General features: G+C 37.8%; 3 protein-coding genes across 8 annotated transcripts in view; 2 read left to right on the top strand and 1 right to left on the bottom strand.

The window, feature by feature from the left end:
• LOC111866307 overlaps nucleotides 1–5079 on the top strand; it is a 25987-nt gene extending 20908 nt beyond the window's left edge. For both annotated transcript variants that reach the window (XM_023855133.2, XM_023855134.1), the window contains one exon: nucleotides 4169–5079. In XM_023855133.2, the coding sequence (XP_023710901.1) occupies nucleotides 4169–4533 (365 nt within the window). In that variant the 3' untranslated portion in view covers nucleotides 4534–5079. The remainder of the gene's footprint in view (nucleotides 1–4168) is intronic.
• Nucleotides 5080–5209: 130 nt separating this feature from the next.
• LOC111866308 (ethylmalonyl-CoA decarboxylase) lies at nucleotides 5210–19563 on the bottom strand. 5 transcript variants are annotated; one of them, XM_023855138.2, is made up of 4 exons: nucleotides 19493–19563; nucleotides 16592–16832; nucleotides 7852–8085; nucleotides 5210–7278 (listed from the first exon to the last, which is right to left on the bottom strand). In XM_023855138.2, exons 2-4 carry the CDS (start codon nucleotides 16812–16814, stop codon nucleotides 6833–6835), a joined length of 903 nt encoding a protein of 300 aa, XP_023710906.1. In that variant the 5' UTR covers nucleotides 16815–16832; nucleotides 19493–19563; the 3' UTR covers nucleotides 5210–6832. The 5 variants fall into 5 exon arrangements, with proteins under 5 accessions (XP_023710906.1, XP_023710905.1, XP_023710904.1 ...); XM_023855137.2 differs by having other exon boundaries at nucleotides 19398–19539; XM_023855136.2 differs by having other exon boundaries at nucleotides 19367–19539.
• Nucleotides 19564–19618: 55 nt separating this feature from the next.
• LOC111866305 (isoleucine--tRNA ligase, cytoplasmic) lies at nucleotides 19619–23881 on the top strand. The gene has a single exon (XM_023855129.2). The coding sequence runs from the start codon at nucleotides 19956–19958 to the stop codon at nucleotides 23766–23768; it is 3813 nt and encodes a 1270-aa protein (XP_023710897.1). The 5' UTR covers nucleotides 19619–19955; the 3' UTR covers nucleotides 23769–23881.
• Nucleotides 23882–24913: the final 1032 nt, after the last annotated feature.

Raw genomic sequence — 24913 nt, forward strand, 5'->3', positions numbered from 1 at the left:
ACTTTCCTTATTGATGTTCGTAAGTTCAGAAATTGCTCGAATGCTCAGTCGACGATCTCTTCGAACAATTCTAGCGACCTTCTCCACATTCTCTGGAGTTTTCGCAGTGGGAGGACGGCCCGATTTTGGATCGTTCCCGACGTTTTTCCTACCCTCCATAAACTTCTTAAACCACTCGAAAACTTGCGTGCGAGATAGACACTGATCACCATATACTTCTGTCAACAAATTGTAAGTTTCAGTGGCAGATTTTCCAAGTTTTGTGAGGAATTTGATGTTAGCACGTTGTTCTGCATTAGCACTCAGCATTATTCCGACGGAGCTCAGAAACACGATCCGCTTCTAACAATGGTCGCGGCCAGACTAACCGATGCACGTGAATGAAACTTTGTGTGACGGTAGAGGGAAGTCCAAGGGACAATGCCCTACCCTCCTCTTCGTCAATGACTTGGCCGGAAATGAGTCATAAAAGTAATCCGGGTTCTTTATTGCCACACCTTGTATGTTGGTCTGTTTCTCAGTCACATTCTTCACTTCAATAATCTCTAGTCTTTGGTTGTATCCTGACTTGTTTTTGTAGGGCAAGGCATGTCAAAGCTTCGGTGTTTAGTCCTTATGTACAATATATCAATTACAGGAAAGCAGCAATAACAAATAATGGGAATACTGTATGATGCAAGACAATACTAGTTAAGTTCAGACATAGTTTTGAGGTTGCTGGCATATAACTTATATCAACCCATAATCGCCTCACACCTTCAGCATTCCTCACTTGGACAAGGAAGGGTGTTACAGCTGTAACAGTATGTACCAGTACAGACAGGCTACTGGTACTGTGCATTCAAAAAAATCCTGTGATTTCACTGTCTTCTGAGAAACAGTAATGGGGGGTGGATCACTGCTACTGCAAATTTAAAAAATTGACATTACTTTCAGTAATTTTTTCCCCCACAGAAATTAACATTCCAGGAATAATGTGGGTCAGGATTAAGAATTCTGAATGACTGATGTGGGAAGTTGAGAGTTTGAGGTACAATGCATATGATATATGAGGGGCAGTCAGACAGTTCCTGGCTTGGTGGTATTGCACTGTAATGGTAAGACATATGACAATGCTTACCTAATCACCTTTGAAGTAGGACCCTTGCAGGCATGCGTGCACAAACACATGCTCCATTGATCCTGCAGTTTTTGGAAGCACTGGCAGAAGGCTTCTTTTGGAATCTTTCTGAGTTTGGCTGTCGCATTCCATTTGATGTCCTCCCTGGTTTCAAAACATGTCCCCTTGAGGCTCATTTACAGAGTAGGGAACAGCCAAGTCACTTGGAGCGAGATCCAGAGTACACTGGTCAGGTGATGACAGGAATGTTTTTCAGAGTACACTGGTCAGGTGATGACAGGAATGTTTTTCTCAGTGAGGAATTGCTGCACAACAAGCGATGTGTGGCTTGGTGCGTTATCATGATGCAGAAACCACTATCACTGCCACTTGTTGCACTGCTTCCTTCAAACTGCATTGTGCAACCCATGCAAAAAACTAGCATATAAGAATGACCAGTAACGCTGTCCATATGTTATGAACTCATGATGCACCAAACTGTTGATGTCATGGAATGCAGCGAGCATCACTTTTTCCTTGGATCTGACAAGGTGTGATTTCTTTGGTTGGGGAGATGCTGTGTGCCACTCTGATGACTGTATCTTCATCTCCAGGTCATAGGTGAACACCAGTGATGATTTTTTTTAGAAATATCGCTTCCTGCTTACTTTTTTTTCAAACAGATCTCCGGTGACCATCATGTGACATTCCGTCTGATCCATTGTCAGCTGCTTTGGAACAAACTTCACACTGACACATCTCATCTTCAAATTGTTGGACAAAATCACATGAATGGATCCATGAGAGATACCAAGTTCTTGCTCCAGCTCCATAATGGTCATTCTTTGATCAGATCAAATCAGTTGCCACACTTTTTCAATCATTTCTTCAGTTCTGGATGTTGAAGGCCTCCCACTGCACTGGTCATCCTTCAGCATCTCCCGTCCATTCTTAAACTGGGAAAACCAATCATAAACTGTGGATTTCTTTAGTGCAGTATCATCGTAAATTTGTTGCAGGGCCAATATTGTCTCTGAAGATTTTCCAAATTTGCACATGAACTTGATGTTCGCATGCTGTTTGAACTGCAGCATTGCACCGAATAACCAACACTCATATAACTTGGACGGAACAGTAACAACACTGCACACCGAAATCTGTTCAGACCTGTTGCACCTGCAAGCAGACATGCTGAGTTCCCCACAACAATACATGTACTATTCTCTCATCTCCATCTGCAAGGGACAGCCCGTCATAATTTTACATTGTTTATATGGGTTATATACAGGGACCAGAAAAAATTAATGATATTTGCAGGAAAACTGCATATTGGAATGATAGGTAAAGGTGTCATCTCTTTGCATGAGCTCTGAGACAGTATTTAGAAATTTTCCAGTTGTCACCAAGGCCAAGTTATCTGCATAGCCTTGCATATACTTACCTTTGCTGAGCTGTGCATGGAGTCCATTGGCCTTTAGGCTCAATTTGTTACACAGCATAATTCAGTGTTCAGTTTCTTTGACATCCATTGTACTAATTTTTATCTGGAATAAGAACTAGGGTGATTGCTAGTGACTATTTTATTTATATATCGTCATGATCTTTTAGACCATACAGTGTATTTCATCTGCAATAAATATGACCCATTCATTTGCAGTCAGCAAACCTTGCATTATCAGTATGGTAGCACAGGAAAGTTCGGTTCACTTTTTATTTTGAGGTCTGAATCTGTTATTCTCGCAGGAGAGTTTATGATTGAGCAGAAAGTTTTCATAGGCAAATTATTCATAGGAAAGAAACCTTACAGAAAGTATATTCAGAGATTCATTGCCACCAGCTGGTTGCAACAGATGTGTCACAGTATTAAAGTACTGATGTATGTAGGTGCAGTTTCCTTTGTGGAGCAATGTCTGGCAAATAGAATTTTTTGTGAATGGTGAACTGAGCCAACATTTGTTGACCTCTATCAGCTGTGCTGAGTTTTCCAGTGTGTGTTATCATTTGCCATCTTACCTACTCACTCATCTGCAGCAACAGTGAGACTAGAGCCAATTGTAGAATGAAGGTTTCTAGTCCAATTGCAGGATTTGCATTACATGTTTCTGTATAGAATATGAGACCTATAATCATGTTTGTATGGGGCACAAGACACTGTCTCTTGTGTTATGGAGTGGCACCTTGCGTATATGATGTGGATTTCCTGTACTTCAGTATGTGCTATCTTGCATATTTACTTGTACGTTCACATAAAACTTCAAAAGAAGATAGCGTTTATTTCAAGTTTGCCACCATAAACTGACTAAACATCCTAGTACCAGAAATTAACTGCATCACATGGCTGTAAAGCGTACAAAACTGCAGTTTTGGAAGGCCATAGTTTTAATAATTTTGTTGCATTTTTCTTCGTGTTTGGATGTGGATAATTTTAAAATAGAGCACCAGGTGATTTATACGAATATTATATAAAGTGTGAATCACCTAGGAAGTGCTAAGCAAAAATCCCAAATGTAAATTATCAGCCAGAATATGAAACTGACCCTGTACCTCTGTGTAATATTAACTTGGCTCCCATACACCTTCATAACAGTGTGCTTGGGCACATACAGTTTCACCTTTACATTTGCCTTTAAATATACTGCACTTCTATGGCAAAGTTGATTTTGAAGTATTTTGTCATGTGTCATGTGTCTGTAGTTCAGTGAAAGTCAGCTGACATTTTGGGCAAAAATTAAGCCAAGCAAGAAACCACCAAGATGAGACTACACAACCATTATGTATATCCCAAAGGATGGAACTCTCATAGCCAATGGTGTGAGAACCTCAAACCCAACAAAGTTTAATTTAATTTTGATATGGATTCTCAAATTATATGGAGACTGAAAATAATGTCTTTGTAATTTACAATATAAAAGAAATATAAATTTCAGTAATATAAATGTGGTATTCCAAAACACAGTATTTATAACACCACAGTCTTTCTTTCATTGCCTCCATACTTGCCTCATGTCTTTAATTCTGTTATATGATTGCAAAAATGTTCTCTTTCTTAATTCTCTTTTGTTTATCTAGACTACAAAGAAGACCTCACAGCACAGAAAGGATTTACCAATCAGCATAGAAGAATGATACATGAAGATCTGCTTATAAAACCGAACAGAATAAAGAAAGAAAAGAAAAAGGATAGAAATGTAAATTCAGGTTACATTTCAGAAAGTAAAGGTACCTGTGATGAAAGACAGAATTTGCAAACAAATGATGGATGGCACAAAGACAATCATCATAAGAATAAGAAGAAAAATAAAAATAAAGAAAAACAGTATGATGCTGAAGAATGTAAAAGAAAAGTTGATGAAGATATCTTTGAAAGATCTGAATTACTTGATGCTAAAAGGAAAAAAAAAAAGGCAAGCATGAGAAAGTGCATTAGCACTTGATATTTCATATTATGAAAATGAAATATTCAAAACCAGCATCATGTTAGTTGATAATGGAATGAAAGTGAATTGAGTAATGAGGAGTTAACAGAAGTTCATAGCAACAGTAAGAAGGCAATGGAAATGACGAGATCAGTAAAATTTTATTTTTCTTTAAATCAGTGACACAAATTCTAAGGTAACTATTATTTAGGGCTCCCAGATTTTTAAAAAAAACTGGATATTTCCATTTTTGTTTAAACGTGGGACTTGATAAAAAATTGTCATCACTATATGGATGAAAACTGATAAATTCTAACGGGCTGTCACAACACAATGGTCAACAAAGAATGCAGAGAATGATACAAATGGAACTTCGATTATGGAAACAAATCAAAATACTGCCAACATAAGTGGAAAAATAGACATATTGCCAACAGAAAAACTAACAGTTTGTGAAATTGTGTTTTGTGGATTAGTCACCAGGAGAGTTAACATTGTACTAGAAATGCCAGTTGCAGAGAATAGCACCCGTTACTGAGTGGTTATTGATAGAAATTAATGTTACAGAAGAGCACTTAAAAAGCAGGGCACTATATGAAAAAAAAAGCAAGACGAATGGGAATCCTACTATTATTTGAAGAGTTCTGTCTTTTGGAGTATTATGCTGTGTTGCCAACATTTCAGAGGAATACCGGTTGACTTTCAGTAGACCACACAGCATTATATCCCATAACCACTGCTGTGATAAACCTGTATCCTATATAACCAGTATCTGTTAAAATCTGGTACATTCTGACTTCATGGTTCATCATCATGTTGCCCATCACCAGAAACTCTATTACTGAATTACCATTATATTTCACCTTACTGAATTGTGGATCCAGGTTTTCAGTAGGTTCACACTACTTTCTATACATTCTTGACATGTATTATGAACATTCCCAAAGAAAATTGTATGGTGAATGGTAGGTAATACTAATTGATATCATTACTATAAAATGAAATAAGAAAAATGCATATATGTAGTAAGATATATGTGTGTGAATTGTGATTATGCCAATAAACATGACTATAATATCATATCAAAGTTTTTTTTTTCCAAATGTGAGAGATAATAAAATCAGCAAACAGTTGCCATAGTGGTATTACCTTATGCTGTGTTAAGTGCAATGTTGAATGTGTAATCACTTGGGATTAGCCTGGCAACATAAATGCATTACTTATGTTAATTCTGCATAAATTTGCCATATTACTTAGAATATAAGGCCCTCAAATTTAAGATGCACCCAGTTTTTGAATGTGGGCTTTAAGAAAAGAAGTAGAAAAGTGCACATTCCTCAAATTTAAAATACATATGGATTTTTCAACATGAAAAAATGTGTAAAATGTATGTCTTATATTGAAAGTAATATGATCATTTGTATTTTCGTACTTAAATGAAAGAGGCCGCCATATTAATACTTCAGAAAAATTCCATATATACAGTCTGAGGCACACAGTGGCATAGCCGGTTGCAAGTTTGAGTCCCAATGTGGTGGAGTCTTTTCAATTTACCAAATCTTTCCATCTGCACTATGGCTCTGGGGTCAACACAAGCTGTAACAGAAATGAGTACTAAGAATATTCCTGGGGGGTAAAGGGCAGCCAGCGTGTAAGGCATGAGTCATGAGTTGGAAGTTGATGGTTAGAAACTGGAAGTCAGAGTCAGTGGTTAGAATCTTGTGTTGCATGTTAGATGCCACTATCAAGAAACGACTAGTGAAGACACAGACAACTTACTGCTTGCAATAGCAATTTGTAGAGCATGTAGATTAGTGAGTGTTACAATTATTTGTAGTTACAAGTTATAAATGTTCAATAAATCAAAACTCCATATAGTCACTAACACATGACAATATCACAGCAATACACATTCATATAACAGTACACAGAAGAATTCAGAATGCCAAAATGCAAAGAATGCACATGGAAACTGCGTACTCCAATGTGATTTGTGACTTTCCAATCTTGTTATTTCTCTGGATAAAAATATCAGGTTTTACTGCATGCACTAACTTTGCCGACAACTGGCGGTCACTCGGTCAGTATAGTTTGCTTGTGGATTACAGACCATGGATTTTTTTTTATCCTCATAGTGAAGAATCATAGCACCATACGTTCATAAGACAACAAATATAACAGCTAGGAGAATTCAGAATACCAAGATGCAATAAATACATGTGGAAATTCGGTGTACTCCATTATGGTTTGCACCATCCTGTTGCTTCTTTGGATAAAATTATCAGTTTTCACTGCCTGTCACAGTAATCTATCACTGCTATTTATGTTTAATATTTTGGGTAAGTGCAGCATGGTTTGCAGGTCCACCCCATAATGGAGCAAACAGGCTCTTTTCTTCAGCAAGAGATTCATGATAATTCATTTCTCTAGCATTGTGTGCCATGGTCTTCAGTGATTTCAGCACTTTCCCATCACACTTAATTCTTACTTTCAGCCATTCTGAGGTTTCTGTAAGAGCATCTTTAGTGTTTACTATGCTGTCAGCAAGTCCAATCTGCAAAGCTTCTTCTCCTGACACTCTGCGTCCTGTGGTCAGCAGATCAAGAGCCTTTGTATAGCCAACAGTGCGAACCAACCTGGTACATCCCCCCCAGGCTGGTGTTATACCCATGCAACTATGAACAAATCCAATTCCTCCTGTGTCAGAAGTCAAAAGCCGGAAATCACATGCCATTGCTAGTTCTGATGCGCCTCCTAGTGCACCTTGAAAAGAATCACAGAAATGATAACTTTAAAATATTCATAAATATATAAATTCTAAATTAAACCATATAAATAAATTATGTTATATGCCAGCTGCATAGCATAAATGTTTGCCCCACAAAGTGACAAATTGTGCAGCATGGAGCATTTGCAATGAAAAATTGCAACAATGCCTGCACTAACCTCACCTTGTCTGCCTGCATCTAATAACATAAGAAATATTCAATAGATTTTCAATGTTAGTGATCATACTGAATATTATGTCAAACCATTCCAATTTGGGTTAAAATTAGACAACAAATACTACCTGAAGACATACATGCCTTTGTAGGCATATCTAGAGTATATCTGGTGCTCAAGCAAGCCTTATACAATAAATAAGCAATTACAGTGAAATTCCCAACTAATATTTTTTGATTAAAGGTTTTCCCTTATTTAATTTAAATGAACCCAAGTCAATTATCTTAGTCTAAAATTGCCTCCACTCAAGACCCTCTTCAGTTTAGTGTTCAAATCCACTACTCCTCAAATAAACTTCAATCGATTGCTTCACTGTATACCATAAAGTCTCACCTGTTCCTTCAATTAAAGCAACTGATATAAGTGGCAATGTTTCAAGCCTATGCAAGACCTTCTGCATAAACACAGCCATGCGAAACCCATCATCTGGATTAAAAAACATGCGAGCCATATTCAAGTCACCACCTGAAGAGAAAGTATGACCATGTCCATATACAATCAATCCTTTTCCTACACTCCAACTTTCCAGCATATCAATTGCATTAGCTAAGTCCACCATCATCTTTCCTGAAACAACATAAAATGAATCTGAAAAGTTCTCTTCAGAATGGTAACAAAGACAGCAATTCTGAAGGTACTGTTCTCCTCTTCTACATATTTCATTTGCCCCCATATGAGATCAAATGTAATGGCAATGGTAGTTGCACTACTTCATGCCCATATTTCCTTACAATGCAATGTAACTTGTAATTTTTTTATATATATATTTTGGTTCTTTTTCACTCACATAGTTTGACTGTTATATTTTGTCTTTTAAAAATCCAGTTTGTTTTGATCTTTAGACATACAGGAGTGTGAACAAAATAATGGAAACACTAAGAAATTTAGGAATAGAATTTGTTCATGTTGGCTACATTGAAAGAACTTCAGTTGGCAACACTGAATAGTCTTTTTGTTTTTGTTAGACTCTGTAGGGCTCATGACAGTACATTAGTGACTGTGTTGAGCGACAGTCTGTGTGAAAGAATTATAAAATGGGAGACCTGCACAATGAAAGACGGCAGATCATTTGTGCATGTTTAGTATAGCAAATGCGACAAAACCTGCCACATTATTGGTGTATAGAGAGTGACAGTTTCTAAGGCTGTCAGCATACACAAATCATGGGAAGACATCAGGTAGAAGGATCAATGAGTGAAAATCAACAATGACACTGAAAAGGATTGTTTCGAAAAATCACAGAACTACGAGTACTTCAGCACAGGTAACAGCAGAACTGAATATTCATCATGAAGACCGTTTCCAAAAAACGCTCCAATGTGAGCTTCATTGAATTGAATTGAATTTATTTACATTCTATAAATCCTAAGCAGGTTAGTACCTTTGGATACAGAACAAGTCAAAATGTTACATACATAAGTACAGGCAATTTTAGCTTAAAAATTAATATAACTTAATTTTACATCATTCTCTATTTACATTGAAGTATTCATCTAAAGAGTAGAAGGAATGAGCATGTAGATAATTCTTTAACTCTGATTTAAACTTTTTAGTATCATTGCCCAAGTTTTTAATACTTTGTGGCAGATTGTTGAACACTTTTATGCCAGTAAAGTAGACTCCTTTTTGATATACTGATAAAGTTGATGAGGGTAGGTGGAAGTTGTATTTAAATCCAATATCCATGGCAGGAAGGTTTGTAGCAGTACTGAAGGCAAAAAGTGGTTGAGCACCATATTAATAAAGAAATGTGTACAGTATATGTAGTGTTTCCCTTATTTTGTCAAATTTTTTTAGTAATTATACATAATCAGTTATTTTGTAAACATGATTACAAATGACACAATAACCAACATCAGCACTACTTTTGCTTCCAGCTTACTGAAAGTTGCAGTCTACCTTCCTCTACAGAAGCCACAAAGTACAGACTGACCCAGTCTTTAAAAAGAGCACAAATTCTTTAAGAACTGATGCTTCACAAGGGCAGCAAAGAAGTTCTCAGCACAGCTTTTCTGCTTTTCACACTCAAACATAAATCACTGTTAACATCAACAACAAACCCTAGTGTTGAAGAAGTCATAATGTTATGATCTGTATTTCGTTACATGACCAATGAAACACTGTCAATTTTAACTATCCAGACTAGCTGCGCCATAGCTCAAGCGGTTAGTCGCTGGCTTCCCACCATGGCAGCCCAGGTTTGATCCCAGGTCTGGTGAAGTGGGATTTGTGATGGACACAGTGGCGCTGGGACACGTTTTCTCCAAGTACTTCGGTTTCCCCTGCCAATTTTCATTCCATCATAATCACCCAGGGCAGGCTACAATAGGCCAATTAGTGGCCGCCATGCTGAGTGGACCCAGTTGGACTCCACCTCCCACTAAGCAAATTAAAAAAAAAACTATCCAGACTAGAAACATGGGACTAGAACCACTGACTTTCTGAAACCATTTATGTTCTATGAATAAGATGTTTAAACCAGTATCATGAACACAGCATGTCATAAATTAAAAAACAAACTAGATTTTCTTTGGGAAAAATATATATTTAAGTAAAATAAATCTGGAACAGCTGCAAACACAAACCGCTATGGTTAGAAGCGCTGAGTTTGCTTCTGTACATTCAGGACTGTCTCCTTGCCTAAAATCATTGTTTGTTTGAATCACTGATTATGTCTGAGCATGTATGATAATTATATTTGTCCCTTCCAGTGGCCAATCAAACATTTATAACTGGGAAACATGACATTGCTAGCTGACTACAAGCAAACACCCTCAAATATTAAGAGATGTGAATCTTGTAGTACTGCAATCCAATAGCATCTGTTACTGAAAGATGATAATCAGCATAGCTACAGCAAGAGAAAGTGAGCATGTATCATTTCTTGCCACAGCACACCTGCCTGAAACCCTAGTATGATGTATATTAAGACACTGATTTGCCACGTTTTTCAAGCTGCAGCACATCTGGAAATAGGTGTATTTTGTCACAGCACACTAAGATAACACAGGCCAACAGCTGTTTTGGTGCCGGGGTATTTGGAGCTGATTTCATATGAATTTGATGCCCTGAATTCAAATATGGCATTAGTTTTTGCCTAGGAGCTCAAATTTTTAAGATATAACATTTTGGTGAAATATACGTTACACTATTTTAAGTTAAATCAGTGGATCAAATAAAAAAACTCAACATGGAATTTTTATTACTATATTATAATTATATTTTTATTTTATTATATTAAATACAAAGATAGAGGAAAAAATCATCGACTATATATAACAGTCAAACCAACTATAGTCACGGAACACTACGGAAGCTTCTTTTTCGTGAATTTCTTGAATGTATTTTAGAACAGTCCCTTTTTAAACTCCAGCAGTAATCTGCCATCATGTGTGTATCCCATCTTCCTTGGTAGCGGTCCTCCATAGTTTTAATATCCTGGTGAAATCTTTCACCTTGTTCCTCACTGGTGTCTCCTAAATTTTCAGGAAAACTATCTAAGTGACTGTGTAAATAGTGCACCTTAATGCTCATGTTACAGCCAAGGGATTTGAAACTGTTAAGCATCTCGTTTACCAGTTCAACATAGTTTTCAGCTTTGTGTTTGCCCAGAAAATTTTCGACAACTGCAACAAATGAAGTCCAGGCTTTTCGCTCAGCCTCGTTCATCGAATTTGCGAAGGCAGGATCCTTAATGAGTTGTCTTATTTGTGGGCCGTCAAATATTCCTGCTTCAATTTTTTCCGTACTCAACTGAGGCATTTTCATTTCTATATATGCAAAGCATGATCCGTTCTTATCAAGGGCCTTTACAAACTGCTTCATAAGGCCCAACTTGATATGCAGTGGAGGAAAGATGATTTTCTCTCGTCTAACTAAGGGATCGTTAATGATATTCTTCTCCCCAACGTACATGTTTTCTCTCTTGGGCCATTCTTTTCTAACCCAGTGGTGTGTTTTGTCTCTGCTATCCCAGAGGCACAAAAAGCAGGGATATTTGGTGTAACCACTTTGCTGTCCAAGGAGAAAATTTACCATTTTTAAGTCCACACAAATCACCCATTGATGTTCATGATACTTTATCTTCTCTAAGACCAAAGCTATGGTGTTATATTCTTCTTTCATTTTCGTGGAGTGAGCAATTGGTATTGAACCATATTTGTTTCCATTGTGTAGAAGGACACATTTCAAACTTCGCTTTGAGCTGTCAATAAATAGGCGCCAATCATCGGGAAAATATTCAGGAAGAGCCATTTTTTCCAAGAGTCCTCTAATTTCGTGACAATATACAAGATTGTAATCTTGAGAGAAGAAGGGTAGCAGATCCGTTTCTCTTGTGCGGTAAAAGGAAATTTTGGTTTCTTGTTCCAGTAAATTTTTGTCGTTCAACCTAGAAGCCAGTAATTCAGAAGCTTCTTTTGACAGGTTGAGATCTCTGATGAGGTCATTTAACTCATCCTGGTTAAAACGTTGAGGGATTGACGACATCCCTTCATAATCACTGTCACCTTCATTACAATCAGAAGGGTGATTAGAGGGAAAATACTCATCCTCACAGAGCTCTGGTAGCTGGTGAAACGTTGGGATCGGTACTTCCTCTGAGTGAGGAACTGGGCGTCTTGCAGAGGCTAAATCAGGATAAGTCCACTTGCTACGGTTGTTTCGATTGATTCCAGTAATATTTACTAGGCAGAAATAACAGTCATCGAAGTGGTTCTTGGGTTCTCTCCAAACCATCGGTACGCCGAATTTCAGACTTTTTCTTTTCCCGGTAGTCCACTGTCGTAAATGTTCTGTACAAGTTTTACAGACCTGATGCGGTGCCCAGGTTTTATCCTGATCACCAAGCCTAACACCAAAGTATACAAAATAAGCTTTCTTTACAAAGTCACTAACAGTTTTTCTGTTTTCTTTTAACGTGTATTCTCCACATATGTAACAAAACACATCAGGTTGATTTATACAACTTCTTCTTCTTGAACTCATTTTATTTCAATTCAGGAACACAAACACAACAATCTTCAACACAGTACGTTTTAGGTTAAATTTATAACAACTCTTTTACTTTTATAAACAAATATCACCCGAGGCCAACTTCGATGTACCCTGCACGGCGAGAACATATAAACTAACCTCAACTCTAGTGGAAGCGTTCAAGTTCACTTCACACCGGACAGACAATGCCATCTAGTGGATTTTGGGGGAACTCAGTGGACAGCAGACTGACAATAGGGCAAATATACAGGAACCAATCCTTGCATATGAGATTTAGAACTGCACAAAATACAATTAGAACTGCACATTTTGTGTAGAACTGCACGTTACAAAAACGCTGATCTAAAAAAGTAGAGCTGGTAGAGAAAAACTGATTTTATATTTAGATTCAGCGCCTTAAATATAACTAAAATTAGTTCTAAAATCCTAGACACCAAAAAAAAAATTTTTTTTATAATTTTTATAATTTATAGGGGGGATTTCAAAAACTGAAAAGCAGGGTGGGCAGAGCATGTGTCAAAATATGACAAGATAGGGAGAATCAGAAACTGACCTAAGCTGAGTCATCTCATTTATGGACCGCAAAAAATAAACACATGTAAACTATTATTTCACTCTTACCAAGTCAGTGGGAGATCTATGTTTCATGAACGCCAAAAAGTTGATAAAAAACACTCAGTATCTATCAGTCTTGATCTAATTTTCATTTTCATTCCATTTAAGGTACAAAATGCACTGTCACATAAACATAACTAAGCAAAAGGAAGCAAAACATCTTGAGGTTTAGTAGCAATCACTGGGTACTCATTTTGTACATAAATCCAAAATTAATTCCAAGAAAGGGTCATAAAACTTCAGTTTTAACAATGTATTTGCACGTATGTTCATCAATTGTACTCTTTCCATGGAAGTACAACCCAAAGCATTGTTGAAACTGTGTTCACTGCAGGCACCACATGGTGCCGTTACCCAATCTACTCCACTAGTTGAAACAGATGGAGAGTAATTATCAAAACCTGTCCTGAATAGTAGGCATGCTTTATGATCAGTTTCTGCATATGGTGATTTTCTTTAGGCTTCAGTTGACTTGCAGCACCTTCTAAAAAGGGGAAACTCAACAAATCTCCCAATCTTTGATGATGATATTCATGCTGACAATTTCCTCAACAGCCCTGTCACTCTGATACATGCTGAGATATTATTTCTCACCCTGCATGCTGGCATTCAGGATGTCAAGTTTCATGGAACATTTCCTAGATATACTGCATCCATACACCACAACGTCACTGCACTTTTCTGAAAGTTCAGGACTCTGTCTCAAAAAATAACTGCATTTCTTCCTGCAACTCCATGACACAACTCAAAATTGTGCCATATTTCAGAACAAAGTAACTTGTGTTTATCATCCCAGGGACTGGTGAGCACGTCTCCAAATCACCTACATCAACACTCTCCTCCATGATACATATCTTCTCAATGTAGAGATTAATGAGTCCATATTAAAAAGGGGTTTTCTTTTTCAATTATGTTTTTGTGTGAAGGCTAAGAATCCTTTTAATTGCCCTGTCACTACTGCTGCACCATCAGTGCAAACTGATGTATAGTTCTACCAACATAAATTATTGCCTTAAAAAAACTGTCTGCTTTCTCAGTTCCTGGCAAAACAAAAGCTGCTGAATGATGAGTCGCAACCACAGATCTTAGAAAAGTACCTGGGTTTTTTGATTCACATCTGTAGTTTCATCTAACTCCAAACTGAATTACTCAGCAATGTGCAAATTTTAATTAACGTTACATTTCATGTCTTTGGACATTTCTGCTATTCTTCTACTTACAGTGTTATTTGGCAAAGGCGCCTTCATAACTTCTTCCATGGCTGCAGGGTCAAGTATCACCCTTACAATTTGATAATTTCTTTAAAAGCTGGTCAAATCAGTTCTTCGCCGGTCACATTAGCCAAGCGGTCTAAGGCATGTACTGTCTCCGCTCACTCAGAAGCTGGGACTGTGGGTTCAAATCCCACAACAAATGGATGTTTCGTATGTGTTTATTCTGTGTTTGCGTTATCCTGTGTTTAGGTAGAGACCTTGTGATGAGCTGATCACTCATCCAAGGTGTCTTACCACCTGTAAAATGATCATAAAACTGAAAAATCAGAAGCCTGGGCCCAAGCGGGCTGTAGAGCCATTGAAAATAAAATCAGTTCTTCTCTGACAGAGTGCAGTTTGTCACTATGCCGTTATTTCTGCAGCTTTGCAGAACAATGCAAACAATGATTTTTCATAGTATGTTGTTCAGTTTAATATTTTTCTGAAATTTTCTTTTTCATAGACTCATGGCAATGAAAGTGTTATGGTGGTTTGTGTGAAACTGGAATGCTGTGTGGTTAATACTGTTTCAATTCAGTTAGAACCATGGGTTTTGATAAAGTATCTCCACGCACAAGATACTTCAGATGAGAATTAACACCATCAGTCAATATGAAGCCAAATTTTAAATGGGTCTGTACTTCTCATTTTAAGTCAATCCAAATTTATGTTTTATTTAAAAATGTAATCACACCATAGAAACAATGATAAGCCATTAAAAATATTTTAAAAAATGAGAGTGCATGACTGCAACTCACACACTGACAAACTGTAATAAATTTTCACAAAGTAACTGTCACTGTCTAGAGCTAAAAGTCACGGTTGTCAAACCATACCCAATCATGCAAAACAAAACATAAAACATAATCATTCAATATTCCAATTCTACTATACAGCATGGACTGAAAATTTATACAAGTGGGGCAGGAGGTGGGTTGTAATTTTTAACTAAGGTAAATAGACCTCTTGTATCCATTACTGTGTTGCATGTTGCACTGCCAAATTGTCTTATGCTACTCAGTGGTCCAGCCTTTCAGATAGTCCTACAAAATTACAAGTTCACTGCCCATACCATAAATCCTGACATTCTTGCAGCACAATAAGCATGTTGCGGCACACCAGTTGGGAGCCTCTGCATTAACTGACTATGCCCTCTAAGCAAAGTCAAATAAGCAGTACACAATATGGGGAAGGTGATGGAAGCAGTCTGTTGAGTCATCTACAATGATATAACCCAGAAAACCACAATATGGACATCAAAATTTTGTTACGACCTTAAAGAAAACCATTCAAAATTTATTTTTCATAGCATCAAGAGTTGATCAAAGGTAAATTGGACAAGTGATCTTGTTTTATAAAAGTATCAAAATAAATAAAGTCACTTTGAATGGTAACACTGGGATCATGACCTCTCAGTTCAAACAGCAATTATAATAACCCTTAAAGAGTTTGTGTTAAATCTGAAAGCACTTATCAATACTTAAATGAATCAGTTCATTTTGTAAGACTCATAACTGTGCAAATACAATGCTTAATATTTATGTGGTAGCATAGTTGGTTGAGGCACTATGCTACAAAGCCAGAAGGTCAGGGGTTCAAGTCCTGATGAGGATTTTTTTCCAATTTATCTGATCCTTCCAGCTGCATTATGGCCTCAGGGTAGACTCAGCCTCTAACAGAAATGAGTACCAGGAATCTTCCTGGCAGATAAATAGCAGCCGGTGCGTAAAGCTGACAACCTTACTGCCATTTGTGAGCCGACTGTCTAGAGAAAATGTGGGAGCCTCGATGTCTCACAACCCTAAGGGCCTTTATGGCCTGTTACAGGGATAGTGTTACCTTTTTTTTTTTTACTTCAAAACTTGATATTTTATTGCCACTTTTGGGCGGATTCTCTTTAGCACATCCAGACCGACTGACTTGGGAACCCACCTATCAAATGGGTACTAGGGCTCATACCCCCAGATGAAAAGTGGCTATCATGAAGCTGACTATTCATTTCCATCTAGTGCCAAGATTAATAATGCATGGAGTTACACTTCCATTCCCCTACACATCATCATGACATGTTATTAAGAACTAGGACTCTGCCTTTATATATTACCTCTCATCAATATGTCGATCCTGCAAATGGTTGTAAGACCGTTCACATTAGGAATACTGCCTAAGATTTATACTATTATTAATACTATTATTATTGTCATTATTACCACTGATGGCATTTCTTCTCTCTGGGTGATTAAGACACAAAGTAGCAATGCCTGTGTCCTCATTCTTTACCAAGTCAACACTACCACCCCTGGACTGCAATAGCTGCTTACTTATTTCAGCAGTTGGAGGTTCTGGACCACTGTAGTAATTAATGGATTTGTGTCGCATAAATACCTTTGGCATATGCTTAAGTTGAAAAAAATAATTCAGTATGCTCCACATTATTCTTGCTTCCAGTGCCTAAAGAGAAAAAGTAAAATAATTCTGGTTGCAAAAACATGTGCAATATAAGTGCACTTTAGAAAATAACACATGCAGGAAAAAAATTTAGTTCAAAGAGATGAAGAATGAACAAAGAAACAAAGAGATGGAAGGAAAGCAGATTAAAAATAAGGTAGGAAAGTGATTGCGCCAGAGCTTAAGTGATTAGTCGCTGGCTTCCCACCGCTGTGATTTGAACAAGTGGGATTTGTGATAACAAACTGGCGCCGGGGCAGGTTTCCTCCGAGTACTTCGGTTTCCCCTGCCAAATAGGTTAAATAGGCTAAATAGCCGAAACACGTTAATCTATTCTCAAATTTGATGTGTTGTGACTGATAAATATAGTGCTCATCATTTAATTATTATATTAGTATAAAATTATATTGTTCTTCTTATTATTCTATTATTGTATCATTGTATTGTCTTATTGTATCGTTGTATTGGATTATAGAGTGTTTTGACTTGTCCTATGTCATGTATAATGATCCATGGATGTGAATAAATAAATAAATAAAAAAAAAAAGTGTTTCCTGTGCTTAATTGGTTAAGCACCACACCATGAAGACCAAGAGGGCACATGTGTAGTGTAGTTGGTTGAGGCACTATACTACAAGCCAGGAGGTCATGGGTTCAAGACTTGATGAGGTGAATTTTCTTCAACTGACCTAATCCTTCCATCTGCACTATGTCCCTGGGGTCAACTCAGCCTCTAACAGAAATGAATACCAGGAATCTTTCTGAGGAGTAAAGGGTGGCTGGTGCGTAACGCTGACAAACTTACCGCCATCTATGAGCCAACTGTCCAGATTATGTGGAGCCTCAATGTCTCACAACCCTATGGGCCTCCATGGCCTGTTGCAGACATAGTTTTTATTATGAACACATATATGGGAGGTCCACCATTCTTGACCTTGGCACTAGGTGGTGCTAAGTGGTCAACTTCATGTCCCTGCCACTTTACCATGGGGACAGAGTCCCTGATACCCACTGGAGAGGACGCTACGTGGGCCCCAGAGCCACTCTGGATGCTATGAACAGAAAAATCTTGCCCTGCTGGGAATTGAACCCCTGCTGTCCACCACATAGCCTGTCACTACATCGACTGAGCTGCCCCAGCTCTTAAGCCGAGTAACAATAGAAACATGATTATTTCAAGTCCTTTAATTTACCAGTTTTAAATAACAAGAAGTAAAATTTGACAATGATGTACTACAAAGAGTATTACCAGGTTACTGGACTGCGATTATCAAACACTTCGAACAGAACATGACATTCTGGAATAACAGATGATGGACAGTTTCTCAGACAAACACTAACACTAAGCCAAAAGGCCATGTGAGCTGATTTAGGCACACAAGATAATATTAATATAGACCACATTTACAATCTCTTGTAACACTGGGGGCAGTACATCAGAAAACTTTACTATTTAAGCTACGATGGTGCCTGGTAAAATAGTGTAATATAAATACAGTACTTCTCTAAGCTGTTCAAATATTTCCCTTTCCTTTCTCTCCTTCTAATCTCCATGGTGTCCATTACAGTGCCACATGTGTCCTGTATTTAATATGTGCTATTTGAAAATATTGAGTTGTTATTGTTATTTCTCATGGCTTGTATGTGTTGTCACTAACTTTGTTGACAAGTGACGGTCGCTTGGTCGATATAGTTCGCTTGTGGACTAAAACCATGGAGTTTGTTTTGTATTTCTTCTTTGTACATTATACTGGATATTCCCCATTTGGTCCTATGAATTTTAATGGACTGGGTGTGTTACACAAATTAAAACTTAAATAAATTCCTTCAAAGCTAGGAATACATTCCTAATAGCTACACCAGATATACGAGGCTACATGCATGAAAGGGTCATTCGCCAGGACCGTTGCAAAAAAAAAAAGTGTAATGAATATGGGAACTAAAATATTTAATGGTCTTCCCCTTGAAATGAAAAGCGTTGAAAATTGTATTGTTTTTAAGAGGAAACTCAAAACTATTTGCTGTGCTGCACTTTCTACTCTCGTCATGAGTTTTTCAGCTAATGTTGATTGATGACTAGTTTGATGTCTTTTGGTTTGCAATTTTTAATACTGTGTTTACGTATTTTATATTACTGAGATTTTACTTTTGGTCTTATGTATCATTTATTGTTATGTACCTTATAACGGTTGTTATATTATCGTGACAGACCACTGTGTAATTTTTATGTGACTTTGACATGTGATGCATTCGCTGTTATTTTTTAACATGTCCAATTGTATTCACTTCAGTTATGGACGAAAATAAGGTGGAAAGTTGAATAATTTACCAAGGCGAACCACTTTGTTTTCCACATCCCTATCCTACAATTTCCAATCTTTACCACTCCTGTCTACTAATATTATTCTTAATACAAGTGGTACAAAATTATTCTTGGCCACTTTTTCGTCTTATAGCACCAATAACAGCTCATTAACGTCATGTCATTCTGTTTTGTTGCTATTAATCCAAATCAGACATTACTTTTACCACCTTACTTTTATAACAAATTAATTCTTGATCACCTACTGATATTACAGAATATTTATAATATAACAACGTAAACAGCGGTATACAGTTACACAACCGAAATTCATCAAATCGAATGGGTTAGAATTCCTCACTTGTCTTGGCCAAAATTTCTGACGTATTCACCTAAGAGTTCTGTGACGTAGAGTTTATCGTGGTGATGATGGTGATCATTGTAGACAACATCGATACTTTTACCCTGTTAGACATTGTCCTGCATAGTTGGCAGTGGTTGGTAGTATAATTAAAATAAATAAATATGAATGCAAGCGAATGCTACACTTATTCATAGTTTCGAATTAATAACTTAATATATCTGCATTATGTTTATTGAATAATATAAGGTACAGACTATATAGTGTTTTATAGATATATGTTTTGTCGCCAACCACATGTTGGGAGATAATAGATAATTGAAGTGTGCCGTGTGGGACCGTTGCCTATGTTACGTATGAGCAATGGTGAGTGCGTGAGGTTAACGTATGTGTCTGTTACTGTACGAGAAATGAATTTTGTGTACATGTTCTGTTTATCATATTTATAATAAAATAAGTAGCAATGGTACAGCCGGTGCCGGAAACAATTGATTTTCCTAAAGAGGAGGAGAAAATAATTGAGCTGTGGAAGCAGTTGGACGTGTTTAAAACGTGCTTGAAACAGTCGAAGGGAAAGCCAAGATACTCCTTCTATGACGGACCACCCTTTGCAACTGGACTTCCTCATTATGGTCATATACTGGCAGGTACAATTAAGGACATTGTTACTAGATATGCTCATCAACGAGGTTACCACGTAGAGCGTAGGTTTGGTTGGGATTGCCATGGTTTGCCTGTAGAGTATGAAATTGACAAAACCTTGGGGATTAAAGGACCAGAAGATGTTTCAAAGATGGGAATTGACAAGTATAATGATGAATGCCGCAAGATTGTAATGAGATATGCATCAGAATGGGAAATCATTGTTGGTCGTCTTGGCAGGTGGATAGATTTTAAAAATGACTACAAAACTTTGTACCCGTGGTTTATGGAGTCAATCTGGTGGGTGTTTAAGGAGCTTTTTGTGAAAGGAATGGTGTATCGTGGAGTTAAAGTAATGCCATATTCTACTGCTTGCAACACACCTTTGTCCAACTTTGAATCTGGTCAAAACTACAAAGACGTTGTTGATCCCGCTGTTATTGTAAGTTTTCCTCTTGTTGGGGAAGAGAATGTGCTACTTTTGGCATGGACGACAACACCATGGACCCTGCCTAGTAATCTGTCACTTTGTGTGAATCCAAATCTGAAGTATGTCAAGGTGAGAGATCACACTTCTGGAAAAGTGTACATTTTGATGGAGAGTCGATTAGAAGCGCTTTATAAAAAGGAAGATCAGTATACTGTTTTGGCAAAATTCGAAGGGAGCATTCTGAAAGGAAAGAGATACAAACCTCTTTTCCCATATTTTTTACATATGGAAAAGAAAGGAGCATTCCAAGTTCTCACAGATGGTTATGTAAGTGAGGAGTCAGGAACTGGAATTGTACATCAAGCTCCATATTTTGGTGAAGAAGATTATCGTGTATGCTTGGCAGCAGGAATAATCACACGTGATCAAGACATGATTTGTCCAGTGGATGCTAGTGGGTGTTTTACAGCACCAGTTACTGATTTCATAGGCCAGTATGTTAAAGATGCTGATAAAAACATCATAAAGTGGCTGAAGGCAGCAGATCGACTAGTAAACTGTTCAACAGTCAAGCATAGCTATCCATTTTGTTGGCGTTCAGAGACACCACTGATCTATAAGGCTGTTCCATCTTGGTTTGTTAGAGTTGAACAGATGAGCAAAGACCTTCTTAAGTCTAGTCAAAGAACTTACTGGGTCCCTGATTTTGTTAAAGAGAAAAGATTTGGTAATTGGCTCCGTGAAGCTCGAGATTGGGCAGTCAGTCGTAACAGATACTGGGGTACACCAATTCCATTATGGATATCACCTGACAGTGAAGAGATAGTGTGTGTTGGTAGCATTGCAGAGTTGCAAGAGTTGACTGGTGTAAAAGTTACTGACCTACATAGAGAAAATATTGACCACCTGACTATTCCATCAAGGCGACCAGGCCAACCCCCATTAAAGAGAGTATCTGAAGTGTTTGATTGCTGGTTTGAATCTGGTTCTATGCCTTATGCTCAGATGCATTATCCATTTGAACACACAAAGGAATTTGAAGACTGTTTTCCAGCTGACTTCATTGCTGAAGGTATTGATCAGACCAGAGGATGGTTTTACACTCTACTGGTTATTTCAACAGCACTTTTCAACAAGCCTCCTTTCAAGAACCTGATTGCAAATGGTCTGGTACTTGCATCAGACGGCCAGAAAATGTCTAAACGGAAGAAAAATTATCCTGATCCAATGGAAGTAGTGAACAAGTTTGGTGCAGATGCCTTACGACTTTATCTTATCAATTCTCCAGTTGTTCGTGCAGAGAACTTGCGCTTCAAAGAGGAGGGTGTCCGAGAAGTCCTGAAAGATGTTTTCCTCCCATGGTACAATGCATATCGCTTTCTGGTTCAAAATTTGGACAGATTAAGGAGGGAGGATGAAGTTTCCAAATTTGAATTTGTTGATGATGTTCCACGAGATGAATTGTCTCAGAATTTGATGGACTGCTGGATTCTTTCCTTTACCCAGTCATTGCTTCAGTTTATGAAAGAAGAGATGGCAGCGTATCGACTATACACGGTGGTCCCACGTCTTATCAAGTTCATTGACAATCTTACTAACTGGTATGTACGCATGAACAGAAAAAGACTGAAGGGAGAGAGTGGTGTCTGGGATTGCTATCATGCCTTGCACACACTCTATCATGTCTTGTATTCGATGGTACGTGTCATGGCTCCTTTCACACCATTTCTCACAGAGCACATGTACCGCAATTTGCGTCACTTTCTGAAAGCTGATGCCATAATGGACAGTGTGCATTACCTTATGTTACCTGAACCCAGAAGTGATCTGATCAATAAGGATATAGAGCGAGCAGTATCATGCATGCAAACTGTTATTGATCTTGGGAGGGTGATAAGGGATCGGAAGACGATACCTGTGAAATATCCTTTGCCTGAAGTTGTTGTTATTCACCAGGATGAGCAGTATTTGCAGGATATCATATCTTTTGAGCACTATATTTTAGAGGAATTGAATGTCCGACATTTGACCATCACAACTGACAAGAAGAAATATGGTGTAACTCTTCGAGCTGAACCTGACCATAAGACTTTGGGAGCTCGACTGAAGGGTGCCTTTAAACCAGTAATGCAGGCAATTAAGGAGTTGACTGATTCAGAGCTGCAACAGTTCTTATCTGGTAGGAACTTGACACTTTTTGGACATAACATTGAGCCAGCAGATGTCCATATTAAATTTAGCTTCAGTGGGGACACTGATGATGAATTATCACAGAAATATGAGGCACATGCTGACAATGATTTGTTGGTACTACTGGCAACAACAGCTGATGAGGCACTGCAAGATGAGGGTATAGCCCGTGAGGTCATAAATCGCATTCAGAAGCTGCGGAAGAAAGCACATCTGGTACCATCAGACCCAGTGACAGTCTATTTTAGTGTGAGTCCACCAGACAGCCAGTTGCATCGCATTACTGTCTCACATGCTCATTTCATAGAAAGTACACTAAAAGCTCCACTGCGCCCAATGGCAGAACTGCAAGAAAATGCTCGTTTGTCCCAGTTGATAGAAGAAACTCAGCAACTTAAGGGTTCTTTGTTAAAATTGGTAATAACCTATGGTTTTTGCGAAGGCTGGTGCTCAGGTGCAAATACAAAAGAAGTAACTGCATCTCAATCCTTTACTGCTGAGCCCTACTGCAGATATGTCAATGTTCAGCTGTGTGGTTTACAGCCTAGATTTGGAATGAATATGTGTGGCATGATTTTGCTAGAGAATCCATTTCAAGAAAACCAGATCTCAGTTCAACAGCTGAGAGAAGAAATTGAAATACTGTTTGGTTTGTGTGGCCAAGATTTTTACTTTTCCATTTCAAATAATGAACCAGCACCAACCATTATGCAAGATCTCAATCACTTACATAAACAGACCCTTCATGTATACCGTAAAGATCAGAGAGAGCATGAAAATTCAAAACCACGCCTGAATCATAGCAACAGCCCATTCTGCAAGTTCATCAATGTGGAATGTAATGGCAAGAAAGGAACAGTAATGCTTGAGAACCCGTGTGGAAATGTTTCAGAGACAGATCCAGGGCAGCTAATGAAGCAGATTAGTTACATATTTGGAATAGATGCAGCCAAGCTGAAATGTACATCAGATACGAGAGGAAAATGTGAATACATGGTAGTAGAAGTAAAGTAAATGTAGCAGGAAACAGGTGACATTCAGATGAGGTCATATTCTGTTGTATTTGATTGTCCATTATTTTGTTTTAAGTCTATAATTTATGTAAAAAATAAAAGATGAGAAACACATTTCACTGCCATTAATTTGATAGACCAATTTCTCATATTACTAAGTCTGTTCTTTAAGAATTTCACGATGTTTGGTCCTTAATACAATTTTGTATAAGATTAACCTTTCCCTCTGCATCTGAGAACCTTTTTTGTAAGGAAAGGATTTCTTCTGCAAAATGGATTTTCAGTAAATGGTCACCCTGTCCAATCTTTCTCCCTGTCCCCTTTTTTTTTGGGGGGGGGGGGGGAGGGGCAGCAGCAGTGTTACATTCATGGTAATGTCACATGCACTGCTTGAATTAATGTTAGGTTGGCTGAAGCTTTTAGATTTGTCTCATACTCTCAGCCTTAAAAATTAATGCTAATTTGTGCAGTTAAGAAGTAAACAGCATACAGATATCTTCATCCTATTTTCTTTGCTGCTTTCTGTTCATGTTACATGCATAGACTGCTGTTTCAGCATTTAATTTGAATCCACCTTAGACATTAGTTTATTGAGATTCTTGAAGGCTTGTTTATTACCACTTAAACTAACTACATGGACCAGAACCCTTCCTGAGAAGTTAGTAGTCACTCAGGTAGTTGAGAAATTCCTCTTCTTTTACACAGGGAGGTTATTTGAGAGCCAGCTACAAATAATTCAGCCACTCCAGTGGAAGAGAAAGAAACCACTCACATCAGTATTTTCTGTATGTGTTGGACCTAAAGCACATGCAGCAAGCCTATGGCCCATTGGAGCAGAACACAACACACCAGAAGTGGTCCCTGTAATGCACATGTTCCTTACACCTCTGTAGAATGTTCACATTCATTTGTTGGAAGTTCTTTTTTGGAAACGGCAAACTTGAGACTTTAGACCTTAAGTCTCCTGTTCATGGTGTATGAGGGATTTTTGAGGGGAGTGATGAGGTCTAGCTCTCATTTAATGCAGTTTTCTTCAGCTAGCATTCAGCATTCTGATTTGGTTCTTTTGGGAAAGGGGGAGGGGGGCAACAATAGCCCAGTTTGCCTAAATTTGTATATACCTGTATCAATAGTTAATTTTGTTTG

This window comes from Cryptotermes secundus, unplaced genomic scaffold (genome assembly GCF_002891405.2).
Source record: "Cryptotermes secundus unplaced genomic scaffold, Csec_1.0 scaffold1413, whole genome shotgun sequence".
Taxonomy (NCBI): Eukaryota; Metazoa; Arthropoda; class Insecta; order Blattodea; family Kalotermitidae; genus Cryptotermes; species Cryptotermes secundus.